The sequence below is a fragment of the Callionymus lyra genome, chromosome 8 (genome assembly GCF_982586985.1).
Source record: "Callionymus lyra chromosome 8, fCalLyr1.hap1.1, whole genome shotgun sequence".
NCBI classification, from domain to species: Eukaryota; Metazoa; Chordata; class Actinopteri; order Syngnathiformes; family Callionymidae; genus Callionymus; species Callionymus lyra.
This window is the reverse complement of record NC_141825.1, coordinates 19,496,312-19,515,981: the sequence shown is the minus strand read 5'-3', so window position 1 is coordinate 19,515,981 and position 19,670 is coordinate 19,496,312. Positions and strand designations below refer to the sequence as shown.

The 19,670-nt window shown below is 39.3% G+C and overlaps 1 protein-coding gene across 1 annotated transcript in view; it reads right to left on the bottom strand.

Moving 5' to 3' along the window:
• Positions 1 to 19,670, bottom strand: part of LOC148073942 (neural-cadherin-like) — a 213,711-nt gene that overhangs the window by 47,330 nt on the left and 146,711 nt on the right. Inside the window, exons 18-23 of the mRNA XM_087798121.1 lie at positions 17,489 to 19,097; positions 15,409 to 15,502; positions 13,951 to 14,135; positions 9,550 to 9,779; positions 7,834 to 8,111; positions 556 to 770 (exon numbers count right to left, since the gene is read on the bottom strand). Of these exons, the coding sequence (XP_087654247.1) occupies positions 556 to 770; positions 7,834 to 8,111; positions 9,550 to 9,779; positions 13,951 to 14,135; positions 15,409 to 15,502; positions 17,489 to 19,097 (2,611 nt within the window). The remainder of the gene's footprint in view (positions 1 to 555; positions 771 to 7,833; positions 8,112 to 9,549; positions 9,780 to 13,950; positions 14,136 to 15,408; positions 15,503 to 17,488; positions 19,098 to 19,670) is intronic.

Sequence of the window (19,670 nt, the reverse complement as noted above, 5' to 3'; positions counted from 1 at the left end):
GAAACGATGTAAAAATTCCAATTGAAACCACTCATCAGTTTTTGGATCAATTTGTCAGTCAGAAAATAATGAGCCGGAACCCAATCCTGGAATAAAAAGCTCTTCATTTTGAATCTCCAAACTTCAATTTTTGAATTCTGAACAATGTTAGCGACACATTTCCCTGATGTGGTTCATCCTCGGTCCTGCTGACTCATCTTTAAACATGGTCCCGCGAGAGTCAGACTTCCAGGCAGAAGCCTTACTAAAGGGAGGAAACTGCAAATTTTAATTGCACTCGGCAGAGAATTACAAACTCATCATTAAACTATAAAACTGTTTTTTTTCCGCGAAGCAACACAACAACATCACATTACATTAAAGAGCGAGTGTGTAATTCGGGGGAAGGAGAACTCGTGTCCTTCAGCAGTGAGGCTCATAAACAAATCCTGTCTCTGATTGCTGATTGGTTACCACGTAATAATTAAACACACAAAATAAAGTTTCAACTTTTAGTACCATAATAACGCAAGGGTCCCCCCGGCACATATTTAATTACCAAGACTGTTTCCGTACCGATGGCCATGAAGTCCTCGGGGTCCCCAGGCAGCCGAGTGGCCAGCGGGCCGGCGTAGAGCAGCAGCCCGTCATCTTCTCCCGTCATAAACTCCAGTGAAAGATGGCTATCAAAGCACTGCCTTATGGGAGGAAACCAAGCGTAGCTGTTGCCAAGGAAACTGAGACTCGTCTGCTGACAGTCTGGACCCTCCAGGTGAGGGGGGCACTTACACCTGTGGAAGGGGAAAAAGAGCAGGGAGAGTCAAAACAAATCAGAAAGTTTCAGAGTTAGTTCCAGACGAGGGGTTTGACAGGCGCGTCGCGCCGGTGGTTCAGTTTGACACGTGGATGTGTTGCTAGGCCACCGTCTTCTCACTCATTGAAGTGGTAATTAAAACACATTGTATTCATTTGAAGTAGAAAAGGCAGTTTATTTTTCCTCACTGAACTAACAGATTTTCTCATCATTTATTTTCATTAAGTTGATGAATTGTTATGAAAAGGTGGCGCTGCACTGTTAGATGAATGCAATTATTCTTCATTTCTGGCTTAATAACAACATGTTAAATGATAAGGTGATATTTAGTGAATTGACACGTTATAAAAAAAATTAACTGTTAACTTAATAATAGCAGTTGATTATTATAAACCTTGATAAACACGATAAAAATGTTTTTTACCAGAAAAAAGTACTTAATAACCTAGAAATATACCTCGAATCTAACATGTTAAAAAGTTCTACTGTTTATGATTTCTTATATTATATTTGAAGATTTTTTTTTTTCCCCCAATAAACATTATTTGCTATTGCTTCATCATGTTAATGTATGATTACTTTTAATATACATATTCCAGACATACATAACTAAACTTTATTATATATATATAATAAATAATGATAGATAACATTACTGAACATTTTAATATACATTTGAATCTCGACATACTTAGAACTAAAAAAAAGTTTCATTTTAAACATAACATTATAACTTTGTTTAATTGTATTTATTTTTTATTTATGATTATTTATACATTATTATACAAACATAAATATCCTTTTTTCTAATTTATATGTGTATTATTTTTCCTGTTAATGAAAATATATACACATATGTTTTAAAAGTGATAAATAACGTTATTGATCATTTTAATAATATTTTTATGTTAATATTTTCCATCTGTACGTACATTAAAAACACTTTCTTTACTTGTATTTGTAATTGCTTCATATCTTTAATTTATAAAAAATGTGATGTTTTTTTATAAGAGATTATTTATATATATATATATATATATATATATATATATATATATATATATATATATATATATATATATATATATTTATGATGATTCCAGGTGTAAAAAAAAATACCTTTTCTTTTTTTTCATTTCTTATTTATTCAGCTTGTGAATATATACAAACGTGTATTGTTAATTATAGAAAACATAATTGATCTTTTAATATAAATATGAATCTTGACAAACATTAAAACTGTTATTTTAAAACGCCTTTTCCTGTTATTTATAGTATATAAATAGATGATTGTCTATTTAATAATATATTATTTATCTTTTTAAACAACATATGATGCTGGACACACAGTACATAAAATGCTTTTTAATTGTATATTTTATTTCTTGACATCATGTCAATAATGACATGTTTTTTTGATATAGATTTGTATAATGTGATATCTGAATTAGAGATTATTTTATTATATTTAAAATGTATTCTTTTATAATTGATTTATCTGTTGAATATACATCATCTTTAGACTAAAAGTTTAAAATCTTTTATTTTCTTTCCTTCAAGAGTTCAAGATAATATTTTTTATTACTTTTTTATTTTATTTAACTTGGTTTTCATCATCATAAAAATTAACATTGTTAAAAATGTCATTTAACTTACTTTTATAGACAAGATAAATGTAAAATTGTGTCCACAGATGGTCAAGTCACTTCCGTCCATTCAAAGCAGAGCCTCTAGTGTCCAGTTTGTGTTTAAGATAATTCCTCTGTGACGTCTACAGTGCATTAACAGTCTCTCCCTTTTTGGGGAATAAAATGGGGTCAAACTGGATAATTACATGAATTATTTCATTCATGTGACAAACACAGAGTTTTGTCCAGTAGTTTGGCCCTTAAACAAAAGAGCTAAACATCCTATTGAAATGCATTTTCCCGTACAAAAGCTGATGGTTCATTCACACATTCAAGGATTCTGCTGCCATCCGACCAATATCTAATAATCAATCCCACTTTGCATTTATCACGCACTGAATATATAATCCTGCGTTGAATCAATTGGCCATGAAACCCGACATAACTCTGGTTTATTCTTTATCTCTCGCGGCTGAATGAGGTTTGCCCCGGAGAGACCGCAGACGCTCGGAACAGCAAATCTCTTTGTTAAGCGATAATTAATCCAGTTTCTCTTCACATTGTGCTTCCACTGACGTTCCTCCACCTGTCCCTCTTTTTTTTTTTTTTTTCAAGCTTAATACACACGGTTTTTAATAGGACTTTAATTAAAACCTGCATGTCAGAGCCTCTGTCGAAGTAAACCTTAGACTTTTAAATGAGCACCGAGACTGAAAGTTAATTTAATTCTCAAATATACGTGTATTCAAAAGTTCTGCACAGCGCAACACTTGGACATGACTAACTACAGCTAGTATTTTTTTCTCATGGCGGATCAATCAGAGCTCTGGCCGGAGGTAGAAGCTCTGTGACGCACAGACCAGGTGAGGCGCCGGTGCAGTCTTGTCCACTGAGAAGCGAACAGACACGAGGTATCAAAATAAATGTGATTCACCGGGTTACGCCACCGTCCTCCGTCGCCTCTCTATGGTCCAGTGCTCATGTGCCCATTGTTCTGCCACAAAGAGAGGTTGCCAGCTTATGATCACTGAAGCAGGAATACACGGCTGCTTTTCCAAAGCATTAACCACGGAATCCCCCCGGGGGTCCAATTTAAAGAGGTGAATTTGTAGAAAAATATGAAAAAAACATTCCCAAGTACTATGGGATGGAGAAGGAGGTGAAATTACTTGTTATTTTCTTTTTACAATCTGCTGGGTCTGGAGTCTGACGAACAGGAACTTCAATGTTCAACATCAGTGTCTAAACATTAAAGTTTTAAAATGTAAAGTATGGGGTAAGGAAACTTCCTAAAAGGCTTGCGTGTGTAAAACAAGTTTGTAGCGTTATTCACAGTTGCTTTGCCTACTTTTTAAGTGAGCATGTTTTTTAGATGTGTCCTAAAATCATCTTAAAACATAGGACTACACATATATATATATATATTTTTTCAAAATTACGAGTACAAATCGAAATATTACGCCTCATTTTCAAAGTAACGAATCACAAGCGGGACGCATGACTGTCAAATATGTCAAAAGGTATTACTTATCGGACCCAGATACAATCATGACTTAAATCTTGTGGCGGTGAAAGATGGTAGAACAGCAGAAGAACGAAACGCAGGTAAATAAAGTGCACGTATATCCGGATAAATATTTACTTTGGAACATATCGTTACCGGAGCATTTGTATTTTGTCCAGCAATTTGAGGTAACATCAGGTATTTAAAAAGTTTTCCATTGTTCAATGTTGGCACTGAACTGATGCTGACCAACTACTGACATCTAATGGCGTTTATCTTTGTAAGGTAAGGTAAGGTAAGGTAAAACTTTATTGATCCCTCAGGAAGTCTCCTTCGGGAAATTGTTTTTTTCCAATAAAAATAATAAATAAAAAATAAAAGAAGAAGAAGAACATAAAGAGGAAGAACAAGATGATACAATCTAAGTCTAAAGATAAAGATAAAGAAAATAGGTCAAAGAAAAACAACAAAGACAAAGGATTCAAAGACTAACATAGAACAGAACATCCAGATACTCTCACTCCACTCCTGCCCCCGAACTCAGAATTGTACAATTTAATAGCCCGAGGAATGAATGAGTCCCTGAGTCTATTTGTTTTGCACCTGGGTAGGAGCATTCGTGCACTCATTCTGCTTCTCTGCTCACTGATGACAGTGCTGAGAGGATGACTGTAATCATCCATGATGGACAGTAGTTTGTTCAATGATCTCCTCTCAGCAACTGTCACCAGTGAGTCCAGCGTCATTCCAACCACAGAGCCAGCCCCCCTGATCAACCTGTCCAACCTGTTGACACTCCTCTTGGACACGTTTCCACCCCAACACAGTATTTTGTCCAGCAATTTGAGGTAACATCAGATATTTAAAAAGTTTTCCATTGTTCAATGTTGGCCCTGAACTGATGCCGACCAACAACTGACATCTAATGGCGTTTATCTTTGTGACCTGGTCTTTAGAGAAGACTTCATGGAGTTTAACATAGTTTGAACCACATACCAACTACTCATATTGAAATAACTCCACATAAAAGAACACTTTTTAAGATAAAATTAATCTGATTTATTTTCTTATCGTAGCCTCCCGGCTATTGTACGTCACAATGAAACCTCCAAAAGTGACACAGGTCAGTAGCCAAAAGCCACCTTGAATTGATATAGTGACACAGCTTTGAATCCAGAGGGTCGAACAAGGACACCCTATTTATTTAATCAATGTGTCTTTTCCCCAGGTTAGGCGTTCTCTGTGACGAATGGTGTCAGAGGTGGGATGGTCATTTAAGTCTTTTTGGAGCGTGTACATTTTCGAGGCCAGCTTTCACATCTTCTAGCAAAAAACATTTTGTTTAGAGAAAACATGAGTTTTTCCCAAACTGCAATTCTGAATCGTTTTCCAAATGGTGTCAATTCAGACCTTTTTTTTCCCCCCACACAAGATTGACGACAAGGCCATCTATCCCCTGAAGGGCTTCAGTGTCGTTGACTAATATGATCAAAAGCATAAGTTAACGCACGCCTCGGCCCAAAAGACGGGTCTGCTTGAGAAGAAGCAGCTCCGTCACGTCGATGCCGAGGAGGAAGGCGACTGGTCGATGGCGTCCTGTCCCCTGCAATGCAGGCGTGTGAGACAAGCTGGCGATGCTGATAATGTCAGAACCATCTATTTTCATGCGGCGTCTGGGAAGGGATGTGTGTACTGAGGCCGTTAGCGGCTGTTTATTCTGCAGAGGGCTAACACATGTCAGGAATACTGATCCATACGCGGCAATAGGAGCGCAGCTTATTGCATACATATGTAGACAGAACCTCTTTCATGTGACTCTGGAGAGTGATACCTATTCAAGTCAAGACGTTTTTTTTATTTATCCCGTCTCCCTTCAGTCTATCTGATCAGAAACAGTCTATGGTTGAATGATGGCCTCGCGCCTCAGACAAAAAGAGATTGGATTCCGTTGCAGATGTGCAGACACATATGGAACATACACGCCAACAACATACAAAGAGATTGCCAACAAAAGTGCTGCCGCAGTTTCAGTCGTCCAATTTTCAACACTAATTCCACCAGACATCGCTTTAGATAAACTCGCATGTACACGTAAATGGCATTAAAGGAGATTTTCTGAAGTTGTGAGCACAGAGGGAGGGCAAAGTGGCAGTAATCCTTTTGCCCTATATTTATTTAATCTGGGCATTAGTCCGTAAATGCCGACTCCCACAGAGATCTAAACACACAAGCCGGTTAGACTTCGCCAACTTTTTTCCGTCTTCGCTTTTAAATCCACACAATGATGGTGAACACGGTCTATCGCATGAAAATCAAACAGATGAACAGTGAACCAGGACTTATGCTTTAGCTCAACTGCTTATTTTCTAGTGCCCTGTTCGCTTTATCGGGGTCACAGGGCAGCTGGAGTCTATCTTAGATGCTCAGGGTGAGAGGCGGGAGATAGTTAGCACCTGTCACATGGCACATAGAGACAAACCACTCATGCAGATACTCACACCTACTTACAATTAAGGGCACTCAATCAACCTTTGTTTAAATTTAGACTGTGGGAGGAAGCCAAGAGTGAGCCCGCGCAGTAAACCACAACATTTTTTTTCAATGTTAGATGATCAGAAAAAAACGTAATGGGCTATCTGTGAAAGTAAATGACGCTCTTTTTAAAAAAAAAAAAAAACTGAACTATATCAGAATTAAAATGTTGATATTGTCATTGTCTGTAAAGCGTTCAAGCAACTAGGGTGTGTTTAAAGCAATTAAACGCGATTTAAAGTCTAGCGACAGCAGTGGATTAAGCGGTAGCCCGACGGGAGACCACATTTCCCATGAGCGCTCGCTAAACGTCGCAAAAGTTGCCATGTCCCTGTATGCAGTTGGACAAATTTTCTGTTTCCAGACTTCCATTGTCTGAATGAAGGATATATACTGATGAGGAAATGAATCAGATTGTGGATAATGAAATATGATATGCGTTATGACCGCTTTGTAAATAACATAACTTTATCTTTGTTTTTGTATCGTAATTCGCCACAACCAGCGCGATATGTAGCATGATCACACCATCCCCAAGAACTTTTACAGTGAACATTTAAATCACACAAAACACCTCAAGTCACGGTATGTGAGTTATTAAACTAGTTTAAGTTGATGTGTCATCACAAGTTCTATGAAAATATTTTAGTACAGAAATATAAAGGTACCCAAACTACCTAGAGCTGCTTTAAGTACAATTATGCACCAGTAAACATGAAAAATAAAATCTTATAATATATAAATAAAATGAAAAAATACATATATGTCTATGTATACGTAATGTGGAAAAAGACTTGTTACTTTTAAAGTACAAAAAATACAAGTAATTAAGATTTAAAGAAAACATGTTTTTTTATGTAAAAAAGAAGGAAATTATAAAACACAAACATATACATATATATATATATATATATATATTTTTTTTTTTAAAGGCTTCACTGAACGCACCCTCATCAGGATTTAAACCATGATTCAATATCCTGTCAGCAGCCCTTAAGCAGTGCGAGTGCAGAAAGTAGACGTACAAGTTTGACATTTGTAGGCAAAAAAAAAAAATGTACTTGTGGTGGATGAATAATTTATGAAAGCACTGTAACAAATGAATGCAGACAAGTTTACTAATGAACATAAGAAATGGACAAACAATGTACTTCAGAGGAGCTTCAAACAAGCGACAAATGCAAGCAGAAAACTATTGTGTGTGTTTTATTACTGTCTTGCTATGACCTCTCTGGTGGATCTTTATGTTAAAATGTATAAATTCTGAAGGCAATTACATAAATAATGCTCTTAAAATGATCCAAACTTGTTTGTTGTCATGTAACATTTCTATTTTTCTACTCCTCCATCTTCAAAAAATCCAAAAATACTCTCACCTGAACCCATTGTGGGTGTCGAGGCAGGTTCCACCGTGGAGGCAGGGGTTCACCGAGTACGACGAGCAGGTCTGGTGTGTCAGTTCTCTGGCCGCACAGCCACACACCGCCGAGGACGTCACTGTCACCGAGACCAGGGATAAAGGGCCCGAGTCCACCAGGGTGAGAGTGTCACTGACGCTTAACTGTGTGGAGCAGCCACCCGACGACTTGCAATCTGTACGCACACACTCGTCCACCTGCACCTGGCTCACAGTCGCACGCAGGAGAGATTGAAGCTAGGAAGAAGTGGGAAGAGACAGATGTTCAAAATGATGAATCTCAAATTAACAGTTTATGTGAAATCATGGTGTACATTTTTACACCTTAGTATTCTTTCCTCAATGGGAAATGGGTGGATTTTGCTAGTTCTCTTTCCTGAAAATGAAAACGTATGCTTCTCTTTCTTAACAAATAATTCACTATTAACTGTTCTCTCTGCTTGATTGTTTTACCTGGAGGGTCTAATTTATCACTAAGCTACTTTGTGGAAGGGGGTCGGAGACGGCAGTTACATTTATTTCCAAGAAAGGGATTTTTATTTTTAAACTTAGTTAAAAAAAGAAAGTTGAAAAAAATGGATAAAGCGTCTTCTAACAGTTAGGGGGGAGGGGAAATATATATTCAAAAGGTGAAGCACTGCTTAAAGGACAACTAATGTGGAAACCCAAACATGTTTCAAATGTTGAAGTCTTCTTCTCAAATATGCAGTAAGTCTCTCATCATGACCATGTTTTGAACTTATTACTTTATAAAGTTCTCCCCCGTCTGAAATCTCGGTAAACGAGAGGCTACGAGACTGAAGTCTAGCATAACTTAATAATGGTCTTCACTCTTTCTCCAGCCAGCTGTAATTAACCCCGCTTTGTTTATACAACGAGCCCCTTGGTTGTGGATACTTCCGGGATTAAGTAGGTGCGGCATAATGACAGAGTGGGTGTGGTTATACTAAAATAGAAAAATCTATCACTTGTTTTCAGTGTGCGGGGCTTAAGAACATTTTCTAATGAATATCTCAATTAAAAGACAGTTTTGTACAAGCAGAAACATACTGATGATACAATAGAGTCCAATATCTATTTAAGACACACTTAAATCAACACTTTAGTTGACTCTAAAGAATCTGCTCTTGGTCAATGTCTTATAGGCTCAGAAATTGCTTGAAAATCAACAGGTAAACTACTCACCGGGTTTTATACAATTTCAAACATGCCCTTTGGCGATTTTAAAGTGTGTAATCCACCTGAAGTCAAACCCTTCTTTTCTCCTCGTCTCTCTTCAGCGTTATTTTTTTATTTGATTTTCAAATGAATGCTTTGTATCATCCTTTGTCATTTTTATGTTTGTCACTTGGATTTGAATTAATTTTCATTTTACCTTTTCTTGACAAACCCGAGTAATGTCAACTAGTATTGTGTATAAAGCTGTGGATTAAGATAAGTAAGTATACCCAAGATGTTGGTCTTGATAGAGCATGTGATTGATGAGAAACTGAAAACATGTAGCTCAATATTCCAAAAATCCACCCGACCAGGCGAAGAGCAGATAAGTGCATGAACATAAAAGAAGGAGATAAAACTCCAGGCTTTCTTTCCCCTCCAAGCCCTCATGTGTGCCACTTGAAATATGAGACCTGATCAATATCTATCAAACATGACAGCGTACATGCACATGTACCTTTTTTTTCTGCACCTTGAGGACGGCGTGCAGCTTTTCCGGGTGGATGTATCCGGCGTCAGACAGCACGTAGAAATGGATGTCCAGACTCTGTTCTTCTCTGTCTGCGATGCTGAAAATGTTGATACTCGTAGCTCTGACCGACAAGGCTTCAGACAGAAAGTCCCACAATGTCTCCAGACGACTCTTCCCCTCCGAGTGGGAGTCGATAAAGTCTCTCGCCGTCATGCCTTAAGTAGGAAAGTTCATGCAAAATGAATAAGAGACTTGTCAGTGGCAGGCATAGTTAGAGCGGGAAAATGGAGAGGTTCCACGACAATGGATGGAAGTAAAGTTTTTGGAAGAAGCCAACACATATTTCATCGACTCGAGAAATCGTTCAGGATCACATTTGTGGTGCCACCTTCCAATAATATCTGATAGAAGGTTGGCAGTCATCTTTAATCTCTAAAAATGGTAATGACTGAGCCAGAGACATCCATAAAAGCTTTCAATGCGGTTCACAAATGGCCTTTTAAATGTCAAGGACTTTACCTGACACTTCCAAATTGACCTTTACTTCTGAGTGAAAAGAACGCTTTCAACTCACAACTTGTGATGACAAGCCAGGGATACAATAGAGGCTTTGGAAGTCTTGGACCTGTTAAATAATGCCACAATGGGTATTTCCTACGACATCATACTATTTCATTACAAACCGGATTGACAATCCTATAATACCTCGGTGAAAGTACTCATTTGTTCATGCCTGCAGGAAAATAATCTTTCTTGAGAAAAGAATAGCTCATTGTTTTGAGGGAGAAAAATGTTTGAATTGGACACTATCCTTATAAAGTATATCTTTATTAAATCCACACTCAATTCAAAAAGAGCAATATGATCTGTTCATGGGCATTGCAACCTTAACTAAATGACAGATGTTACGTTACTTTATACTGTAATTGTTCAGGGATTACGTATCCACACAACCTAAACACATCATATTAAGATGATGATATATAGATTTTTTTTATCGTAAATACAATGGATGGGTATCCTATGAGTTCTATCTGATACCAGTGACAAACCTGTAAAAGTTTCCAACAAGTTTTTTTTTAAAAAAAAGGGTTATTTTTCTATAATTTTGAATTATGAAATAACTTCCCAGTGACATTCTTGCAGTATAATTTCAGAGTTGAATTGTGTATGCATGAGGGGCTTTGCCAGACTGCAGTTCCAATGTGGAGTGAGAGATCTGCTACACAGTCATGAGTCATAATAAAATGTTTTAGATACAAGTTGGATGTTTATACATCAAGGAAAAGGACAGCCAAAATAATGGACCAAATTATGTGTTGCTTTTCGGTCTGGTAACTACTGTTTATGTGAGACCTGGGGCCCATATACTACAAAGTATCTGTACCCATTCCGGGTTTTAATTAGAAGAACTCCTCCTCGATTTGACCAAATGGATACTGAGGTGTTCGTTAGGAGTGACTAGAGACGACAAGATCAGGATTGACTGCTTTAGAAAAACTGCTCACATGGAGAGGTTCGGAGACAAAGATGGCAAAAACAGAATGGTTTGCACACAATTATAACAGAGACAGTGGACATGGTGGACAAAACGTGTTCTAGATGAAGATACCAGGATAATCAAGGTGAGTAAAATGACCAATAAGGTTAATAAAGCCTGACTTAACATGCGATACAGGAAACTGAATTCATGTAATGTAATGTAGTAGCGAAAAAATGTACTATATTGGTATCGACTGCTGTAATTTTGGTGTTGTGACAACCCTACTACCTACAGTTCGTAGCCATAGGTGAGGGTAAGGACGTATACAGAGCTTTGCCTTTTGTCATAGCTATCACTTTACCTGTCAATCTCTCGCTCCATTTTTCCATCACTCATGAACAAGACAGCATTGTACTTAAGAATCCCTTAAATCCAAATACCTGCTTCTTTAATAGAAATAAAAGTTAGGTGTTAGGTGCTAGATGATTCATGTTTGGCTCCTGGTTTATTTGTGTGTATCGCAAAACATTTGTTTACCATCTCTAATTTAAATGAAAATATAAGTCAAAATAATTGATGGGTTTTTTTCACCTTATGAATTTTGGAAGTGGTTGCCGCTGGCGATTTTACATCAGCTAAACAGTCTGTTACGAAGCGTACCTTTCACATAAGAGATATCTCTTGGATTCAAAGTGTTGGTGACATTTAACAAAACACAGGTGGGTATGAGGACTTCAAATAATGGTCTTACTTTTACTAGCATGAATAAAACACTGTCATTGACATTTTTTTGGGGGGGGTAGGAAAGGTCCTGGGATGGCTTGAATTTTATGTTTTCCGTGTCTGCACCAACAGCTGGTCCAGTCTGTGCCAGATGATCAGGTGTTGGACATTACTAGGTCCATCTCTCCAGCCACTCATTGGCCCAATATGGCCTTTGCCACCGATCATCTACTGCCCTGAGGGCGCCGGGACAGAGTTAAATGCCTCTGACCGAGCTTCTCCCGCCAGCTGCCGTGGCAGCTCGTATTTTATGAGCCTTTATGTGTAATTTGCGGCTTTTATTCTCCTTTGTTTTTCAGTTTGAAAGTTGCTCTCACTAACCGAGAGTCAACTTGACTTTAGTATTTCATCCGTGCTCGAGAAGTTGTCAAGAAGACCTGCTTCTCCTAGATACCACCAATTTGTGGCATTCGTTCTTCATTACCTCTCATGGGAAGATGGATATAGAAGGCAAGACCGGACAGCTCTCGGGTCTAAATTAAGAGTAGACAACGTGTATGTGTGGACTAGCTGGGTTGAAAGAGCTGTGTAAGTGGGCCAAAGTGTGCATAATCATCCATGATTAAAATCTTGGAGCAGCAGAGAGGGAATGGACGGAAGGGAAAAGCATTTCGCAAATCATCAGGACAGAGAATGTGATGGTGGTCAAAAAAGAAAGAGTGAGGAGACAGACAGACAGCGGGAATAGCAGTGCAGGAAGAACAAAAAGAAGGGAAACGGTTTGGTCTTTTTGTGTATATCTGCTGGGCGGCAGCGGAGAAGTGTCGTTTGTCACATAATGACCCATTTTTTATAAAGGTTTCAGAACCGCACTTTCTGCATTGTTGCATATTGATGACATGACCGGCGTCAGGTCGCCATTTAAGAAACAACAATGGCAAGCAAGACTGAGATACAATAGTTTGCTCACTTTGGCAGAAAAATCTATGTCCAAGTGAAGGGGAACACTACACAGTTGGTTGCACAAATCCAAACAGCCCTGAAAGCAACTGTTAATGGAACCTGGATTTGGAAAAACTCAAACATCGCTAATATTTTTTATTTTTTTAACAATATCATGAAGTACTTGTTCAGTAACTTGGATAATAATGTGGAACATAATGATTGAACCTATATTTGGCAATTGTGCGTCACTGTCTTAATCTTCCTAGTCACATGACTCCAAGAAAACTTTGTGTTCGAGACATTTTCTACTGTCATGTTTGTCAGTGAACAACAACGTTAAGTAGCAATATGTAACATTTAGACTTGAAATGTTTTCATTATCGCTGTTCAGCTCTCTAGCTATTATTTTAAAACTGCCCTTCCCTGATGACCACCTAACTGATTTACGGAAGTGGTTTCGGAGGTGGCATATGCATTCAATGCCAAAGCGGCTGATAAACTGAGGGGGCTTATTGAATAAAATGGGAAACTGACCCAACAATAACTTGCTTTCTTCTAAACAAATGTAAACAATTTGGTAAACAAATGGAAAGACAAGATTTTCAAGAGTTTTTCTCGTCTGACAATTGCCCTTTTTTCACTGGGAGAAGCAACTAAAAATATAGGTAAGTATTGCTACTTTAATGGAAACACAATCATATTACTTAGTGAATTTTATTTTAACATAATACAAGATTTTTTTTGTTGTTTTTTTACGAAGAGCTAGCTAATAATGATTTAAAAAAAACTACATTATTAGATAGGTTAAGGTACTTTAAATATTTGAATTAATAGAGTGTTACAGCTTCATTCTTAAGCTCATCAACAGTAAAGTTGTAACTCGTATTACATAGGGAAGTTTTGCCTGAATCTATTGAAGTGTGTTCATTGTTATTGACCATAACAAATTGTAGGTCTTATCATATTCACAGTGCAAAGTAGTCTTTTAAAGTCGTTGGCTATTTCGACATAACCTCCCCTCAGTATAAATAAAACAAGCATCCCTGTGAAGTGTAGAGCCGGAGTCAAACTCACGCTGAAGCTGCCAAAACACTGTCACTTCGGAAGCAAACGATAACCTTAAGAGCGCATTTCGGCAACTTTTGCCAAGAACAAAGACAGATTTGATCTTTATAGACACCATGGTTTTTTTTTCTAAAATGCACTTAAAACAACATAAAGCATTTTTTTTTTACCAGTCAGACGCAGTGAAGCAGACGACAGGATGGCCTTTTCTTCTAGCTCTCGCACATGAACTCTTACTCCCGAGAAGACATCAGGCCAAATCCCATCTGAAACTCCAACTCTCAACCAGTAGCTTCCAGCAGGTGTGTTCTGTCGCACCGTCAGCACTCCAGAGCTCTGGTTTAGATGGAAGTATCTGAGGGTAGAGGAGTAAGAATGTTTAATTCCACTAAAATGAAAGGGGAAAAAAGGACAACCATTTTTTGTTTCCTGGAAAAGGCAGACGAAAGACAAACCTGACAGATAGCAGACAATTACAGAATTGGTCAGTGTTCTCCGAATCACTTTTGTGGGACATTGATGCAAATTTGTTTAAAAAAAAAAAAAAAAAGATAGGAGAAAAGGCCATTTTCTTTAACTCCAGAGACTCTTTAAAGGCTTGATAGTTGCCATGGTAACTAACAGAAATTGTTGTATGAATAAAACAAATATGCAATTGGTATTTCTAATCTGATCATGAGGGCGTGAATACTGAATAGCCGCACAAGGTCTCAGATAGAGTCGGGGCTCTGCTCGCATGGCTCCAATTCATCTTGGAATATCATATTAGTAAACCGAGAGCGTGAGAGTGCTCCGAATATTACGCGGGATGTCAATCATGTTGATGGATGGAGCTAATTCAGAGTGTTTTCTTTAATTAGAAGCTGCTGATTCGGATCGAGAAAGAGAGCAGCACCTTGTTTTTTCCTTTTTTTTTTACGTCTCAGGTGAGATGATGATCTGAATCAGATGCACGACCTTCTGTTGTCTCCTATTACACACTATACAGTACAGAGGTGTTTCACTAAACCTCTGCTGAACTCCAGATGCTGTAAATGAGCAATAGCACATTGGCATACGTTTCGAGAAGATCTTCATTTAGAGCCTTTTAAATATTTTACCGATTCTTAAGGGGGAGATATTGGACGTTCAAGTTAAGCATTAAATTAAGTGGGAAAAAAATGGGTTAATGATGTGTTTCACTTGGATTTGATATTTATAATAAATGCATCACGGAAACTAAGAGCAAAAACTCAGCGTGTGTGAAAGATAATTGGCACAACCAGAGATGCATTTTTATTGATTTTTTTTTTTTTATATACAGTTTGTGACAAAAAATATAGGTCCACCAAAAGGAGATTACATGTTTTTTGTTGTTTTAATCTAATCCTTTACACATTTTCTTAAACAAGGTCTAGTTTGAAAGTTAACAACATTTTCGAGCCTAAAAAATCTGTTTCCCGACTTTGTGGTTATGTGTGGCCTTCTGGGAAACAATAAATGAAACAGTCAGTTTTGTGATCGTCATATTTTTCTGTTACAAACTGACCCCGGCCCCCCATCAAAGATGGGGAAAGGTATGTGGCCAAGTTTGGGGACCCCTGCTTTAGAAAGAAAGACACATAGGATTACACTGGTGAAACTCTTACTTGGCTGCACTGGACTCCAGAGTGTAGGTCTTGTTGTCCCAGTCGTCCGGGTCAGGGGCGTACACCTTTCCCAGTACCGCATTTGCGGTCCTCCCTGTTCAGAGGTAAACATGCAGCTGCTGTTACCGTCCGGACAGAATCTGCTGATGTCAACATTTAACTTTTTTTTTTTGTTGTGTCCCTCTCTCCACCTTATCGTGCATTCTGTGTTCTACTTATTATGCTCAGAAGTGTCGAGCCCCACTGCAGGAATGAAAAGTCTCTCAGTGCTCCACTTGAGTGAGCGTGGGGCTTAAGGAAGCCGGGCTATCTCGGTATGGATTATGTTATTATCGACCTGCGGTGCCGGAGTACTGCTGCTTGGTAAACAATGGCAGCATGGGTAAGTCATATTACCTCTGTTTGGCGCCAACACCAAACCCGCCGTGTAGCCGGGTGCATTAAACCAGCTCCACCTGAAGCTTGAAAGAACCAGTAGAGAAAGATGATTCTAATAACGCGATGTCCCGATGAGCATTACTCTGGAGGTTGGCAAGTGGAAATGTAGCTTGGAGCTGAAGGATTCGACTGCGGCATTAGCATAACAAAAGCACTATTGGGATGTAAAAAGGAGGAACTCAATTATGGATTCAGGGCTATGCCAGGATGGTATACAAGTGAAAGTTTTCTTGTCAGCTTTTTCTGTAGTTAAAGACGTTCTTAGTGAGTGGAGATTACATTGAAACGGTGAATAAGCTGTTCAGGCTGGTGGGTCAAACTAAAGGCACATATTTGGCTGCTAACAAACCCCTTCCTTCAATCACATAACAAAAACTCAAATACTTGAATTTGGTGTACATGCGAATACCCTGGAGGAGACCTAGTAAGTATGGTTCTGTGATAGTAGAATCTCATATACTTATTGAGTGGCTTCTCAGCATTGTTAACATGTGTATGAATCCAGTTATATTTAGCAGTGATGGGTTGAAGAGGCCTAAGCTGTTTCATGACATAGTGCCTTTATTTTTTGAAATGTGACTAGTTAGTACTCTGAGTTGAATATGATGCCAGGTTTCATTGAATTACTAGATTACAGCCAAATATTTTAAAACAGACAGTGCCATTTATTGGTCATTTTCAAATTAAAAAACTGTATCATGATACAGTGACTTCACTACACAGCTGTTTCATGACCCATCACTAATGTTTAGTCAAAGTCTAGAAAAATGTGGCCGTCATGTTGTAAAATACAGATTAAGTATGTGAAGCTAAAAAAAGCCAATAGCCCAAGATTTTAAGTTTTCGTTCCAAATCAGAATTAACACGTTTTTCACTACAAAAAGCGTTTATCATTTTTATTTTTTTACTTGGGAGAACTATGTATTGAGCATAGTTGATTGTAAAATTGCAAAATACAGTGAAATATTTTCAACTTAGTACCTTGCTGCAGCTGCTTCACATTTTTTTTTTTAATTAACTAAATCCTTTGACTTTTTAGGAAAGACGTAAATATGATTTCTTTCACTAGCAAAAACTTCAGGGACAAAATGTAAATGCAGTATCCAGCGTCTATCTTATCACCACGACTTTAGATGGGGGAGAGAACATTTAAAGATTATGTTTTCTATTTGAATTAATTTACTCCTAAATTCATAAACAATGTTCATTCTAATCAACACTGAGGTGAGTTAAAGTTTTACAATGTAGGTATTCACTCTAACAGAGAGGTATATTATGGCTCCTTCAAACCCCCGTTTAAGCCTTAACCATTTTTTAATTGGCTAAATACATTAAAAAATGCTCTTGCCTCTTGATCTGACAACCGGAATCTATTGAAAGGTTTATGCTTTAAGGTTCACGTGTTCTTGCTTGTTATCCTATACATTACACTTTATTAAAGCTAAGGTACAGATAAGGTCGTTTTCAACTTCAGTTGTTTTTATGCCGTGTTAGGAGTGCAATACTTAGTCACTATAAAAGAGAGTCATGCATAATTGATAAAGGCATCTGAGGATGAAGTAATATTCTCGGCGTCCTTAAAGCACTTTCTCTTAATGATATGCTCTTCATTTAACTAACTTGAAGGAAGTGCTAGACTTACCTCTGCGGCTGTAGACGTAAACATCCTTCTCCGCCGCCTGGTGGGCGTTGTCGTTCTGGTCCCAGACGGTGATGGTGAGCGTGCTGGTGGCGGTCATGGGTGGGTCGCCGCTGTCAATCATAACCACGGGCAAGTCGAACTCCTTCTGTCGCTCTCGGTCGAACCTGCGCAGGGCGGTGAGGGTGGCCGAGCCGTTGCCGTGGTCTTGCAGGTGGAAGTCCACAGAGTACGTTGGAGCCAGTGACAGAGAGAAAGGTCCCCCGTTGTCACTGGAGTCCCGGTCCACGACGTGCAGCAGGGACGAGCTTTTGTTGAGCCAGACCACCTGAGGGGCCGGCGTGTTCTCCCATAGGACCGGGGAGTATTCGGTCTCCAACTCGGGGCCGTTATCGTTCACATCCAGCAGCAGGAAGTTGACAGTGGCACTGCTGGACTGTGCCGGGGAACCCTGATCCGTAGCTATGACGACTAATTCATACACCCCCACTTTTTCTCTATCAAGTGACTTGGCAACAGATATTACACCAGATTTACCAACTGTGAAGTGCCCTAAGGGGTCGGACTGAGGAAGAATAGAGAACAGAATGTCCCCATTCAGGCCAGAGTCACTGTCCATTGCCAAGACTTGGACGATTGAAGTTCCTACCGACACATCCTCGGGGAATGGTGAGAGGAATTGGGGATTTTCGGCGAACACGGGAGCGTGATCGTTCTCGTCCTCCACCACAATCAGACAGTGGATGAGACTGGAGAAATCAGAGTCTTCCACCTTGATGGTAAGATTAAACCTCTGCTCTCCCGGACTCTCGAAGTCCAGCTTTTCCTTCAGGCGCATGGTGCCGATCTTCTCCGCTCTGCTGCTGACCATATAAAACCGTTGCTCTGCATCACCGGCCACTACGCTGAACGCTAGCTGTCCAAACACACCGGCGTCAGGATCCAGGGCGCTCAGCTCCAGGACGAAATCGTCCACGTCGGCGTTTTCCGAAACGCGAGCCCCGCACCACTCGTCTGTGAACCTCGGTACGTGATCGTTGATGTCTGATAGGGCGACGGTGACCGTCGCTGTACCGATCAATCCACCCCCGTCCCTGGCCTCCACCACGAGCTGATGACTCTCCGCCAGCTCCCGATCGAGGCCTTCGGCGGACACGGAGATCGTACCGGTGCTGGAATCAATGGAGAAAAGATTCACGTTGTTTGTGTTCTGAACGTTATCGATAATCCGATAGGTAAGGATGGCGTTTTGACCGACTGCGGCGTCATCGAGGTCAACCGCCGCCATTTCCACTACGAAGGTGCCGGAGGGGGAGTTTTCTGCCACGCTGCTGTGACAGTTATCAGGCGCACACGTGAAGGTGGGCGAGTTGTCGTTGATGTCCCACACGTTGATTATAACATCGGTGAACCCAGTGAGTCCTTCTCCCTCTTCATCGGTTGCCATGACCACAAATCTCCAAACCGCACGCTCCTCTCGATCCATGGTGCGCTGGGCGTACATCTCCCCCGTGATGTCATTGATCATGAAGTGCGAGTCGGCTCCTTGGCCGTGGATGGAATACCGTATGGCCCCCTGGTCGGCGTCTTTGTCTGGGTCAGTGGCCGTCACCTGCGGGGAGTAAAAAAAACAACATCGGTGATATTCATTCGCCCAAATTATCGCCCGCTTCTTATTTGCTTTCAGCTGTCACCTGAAAGCCGAGCAGACCTTCTTTGCCGTCTAATTTCTTCAGACGTCCCAATTTAAGTGTGTGCACTTTCTTCTGACGGGAGGCTTTTCTCACTTTTCCAAAGTGAATATAATAGGCAGAGACAGCTAAGTGGACACAGATTTATTTTTGCACAGCTTCTGGTCACTTCAGTTGTGTTTGTATCGTTAGCTGAATGCTTCAAAAAAAAGTTTTGTGTGCATTTCTTCTACAAAAGGCTTTCAAAACACCATCTTATATTCATCGTGCATTTTTTGTGTAGCTCTAGATGCATAATAGCTGTGTTTGATAAAAACCAAAATCGGAGTCTTTTTTGTTTTTGATGAACTGCAAATAAAAAGTTTTTTCGAAAAAAGAATCTTCAAGGACACAAAAAACAGATTTTTCATTTTCAGTTTGATGCTTAAAACAAAAAGAGAATTGAGCAAAAAAGTGGACATAACACAATTGTTCAATTGTAAATAAGTTCTTCC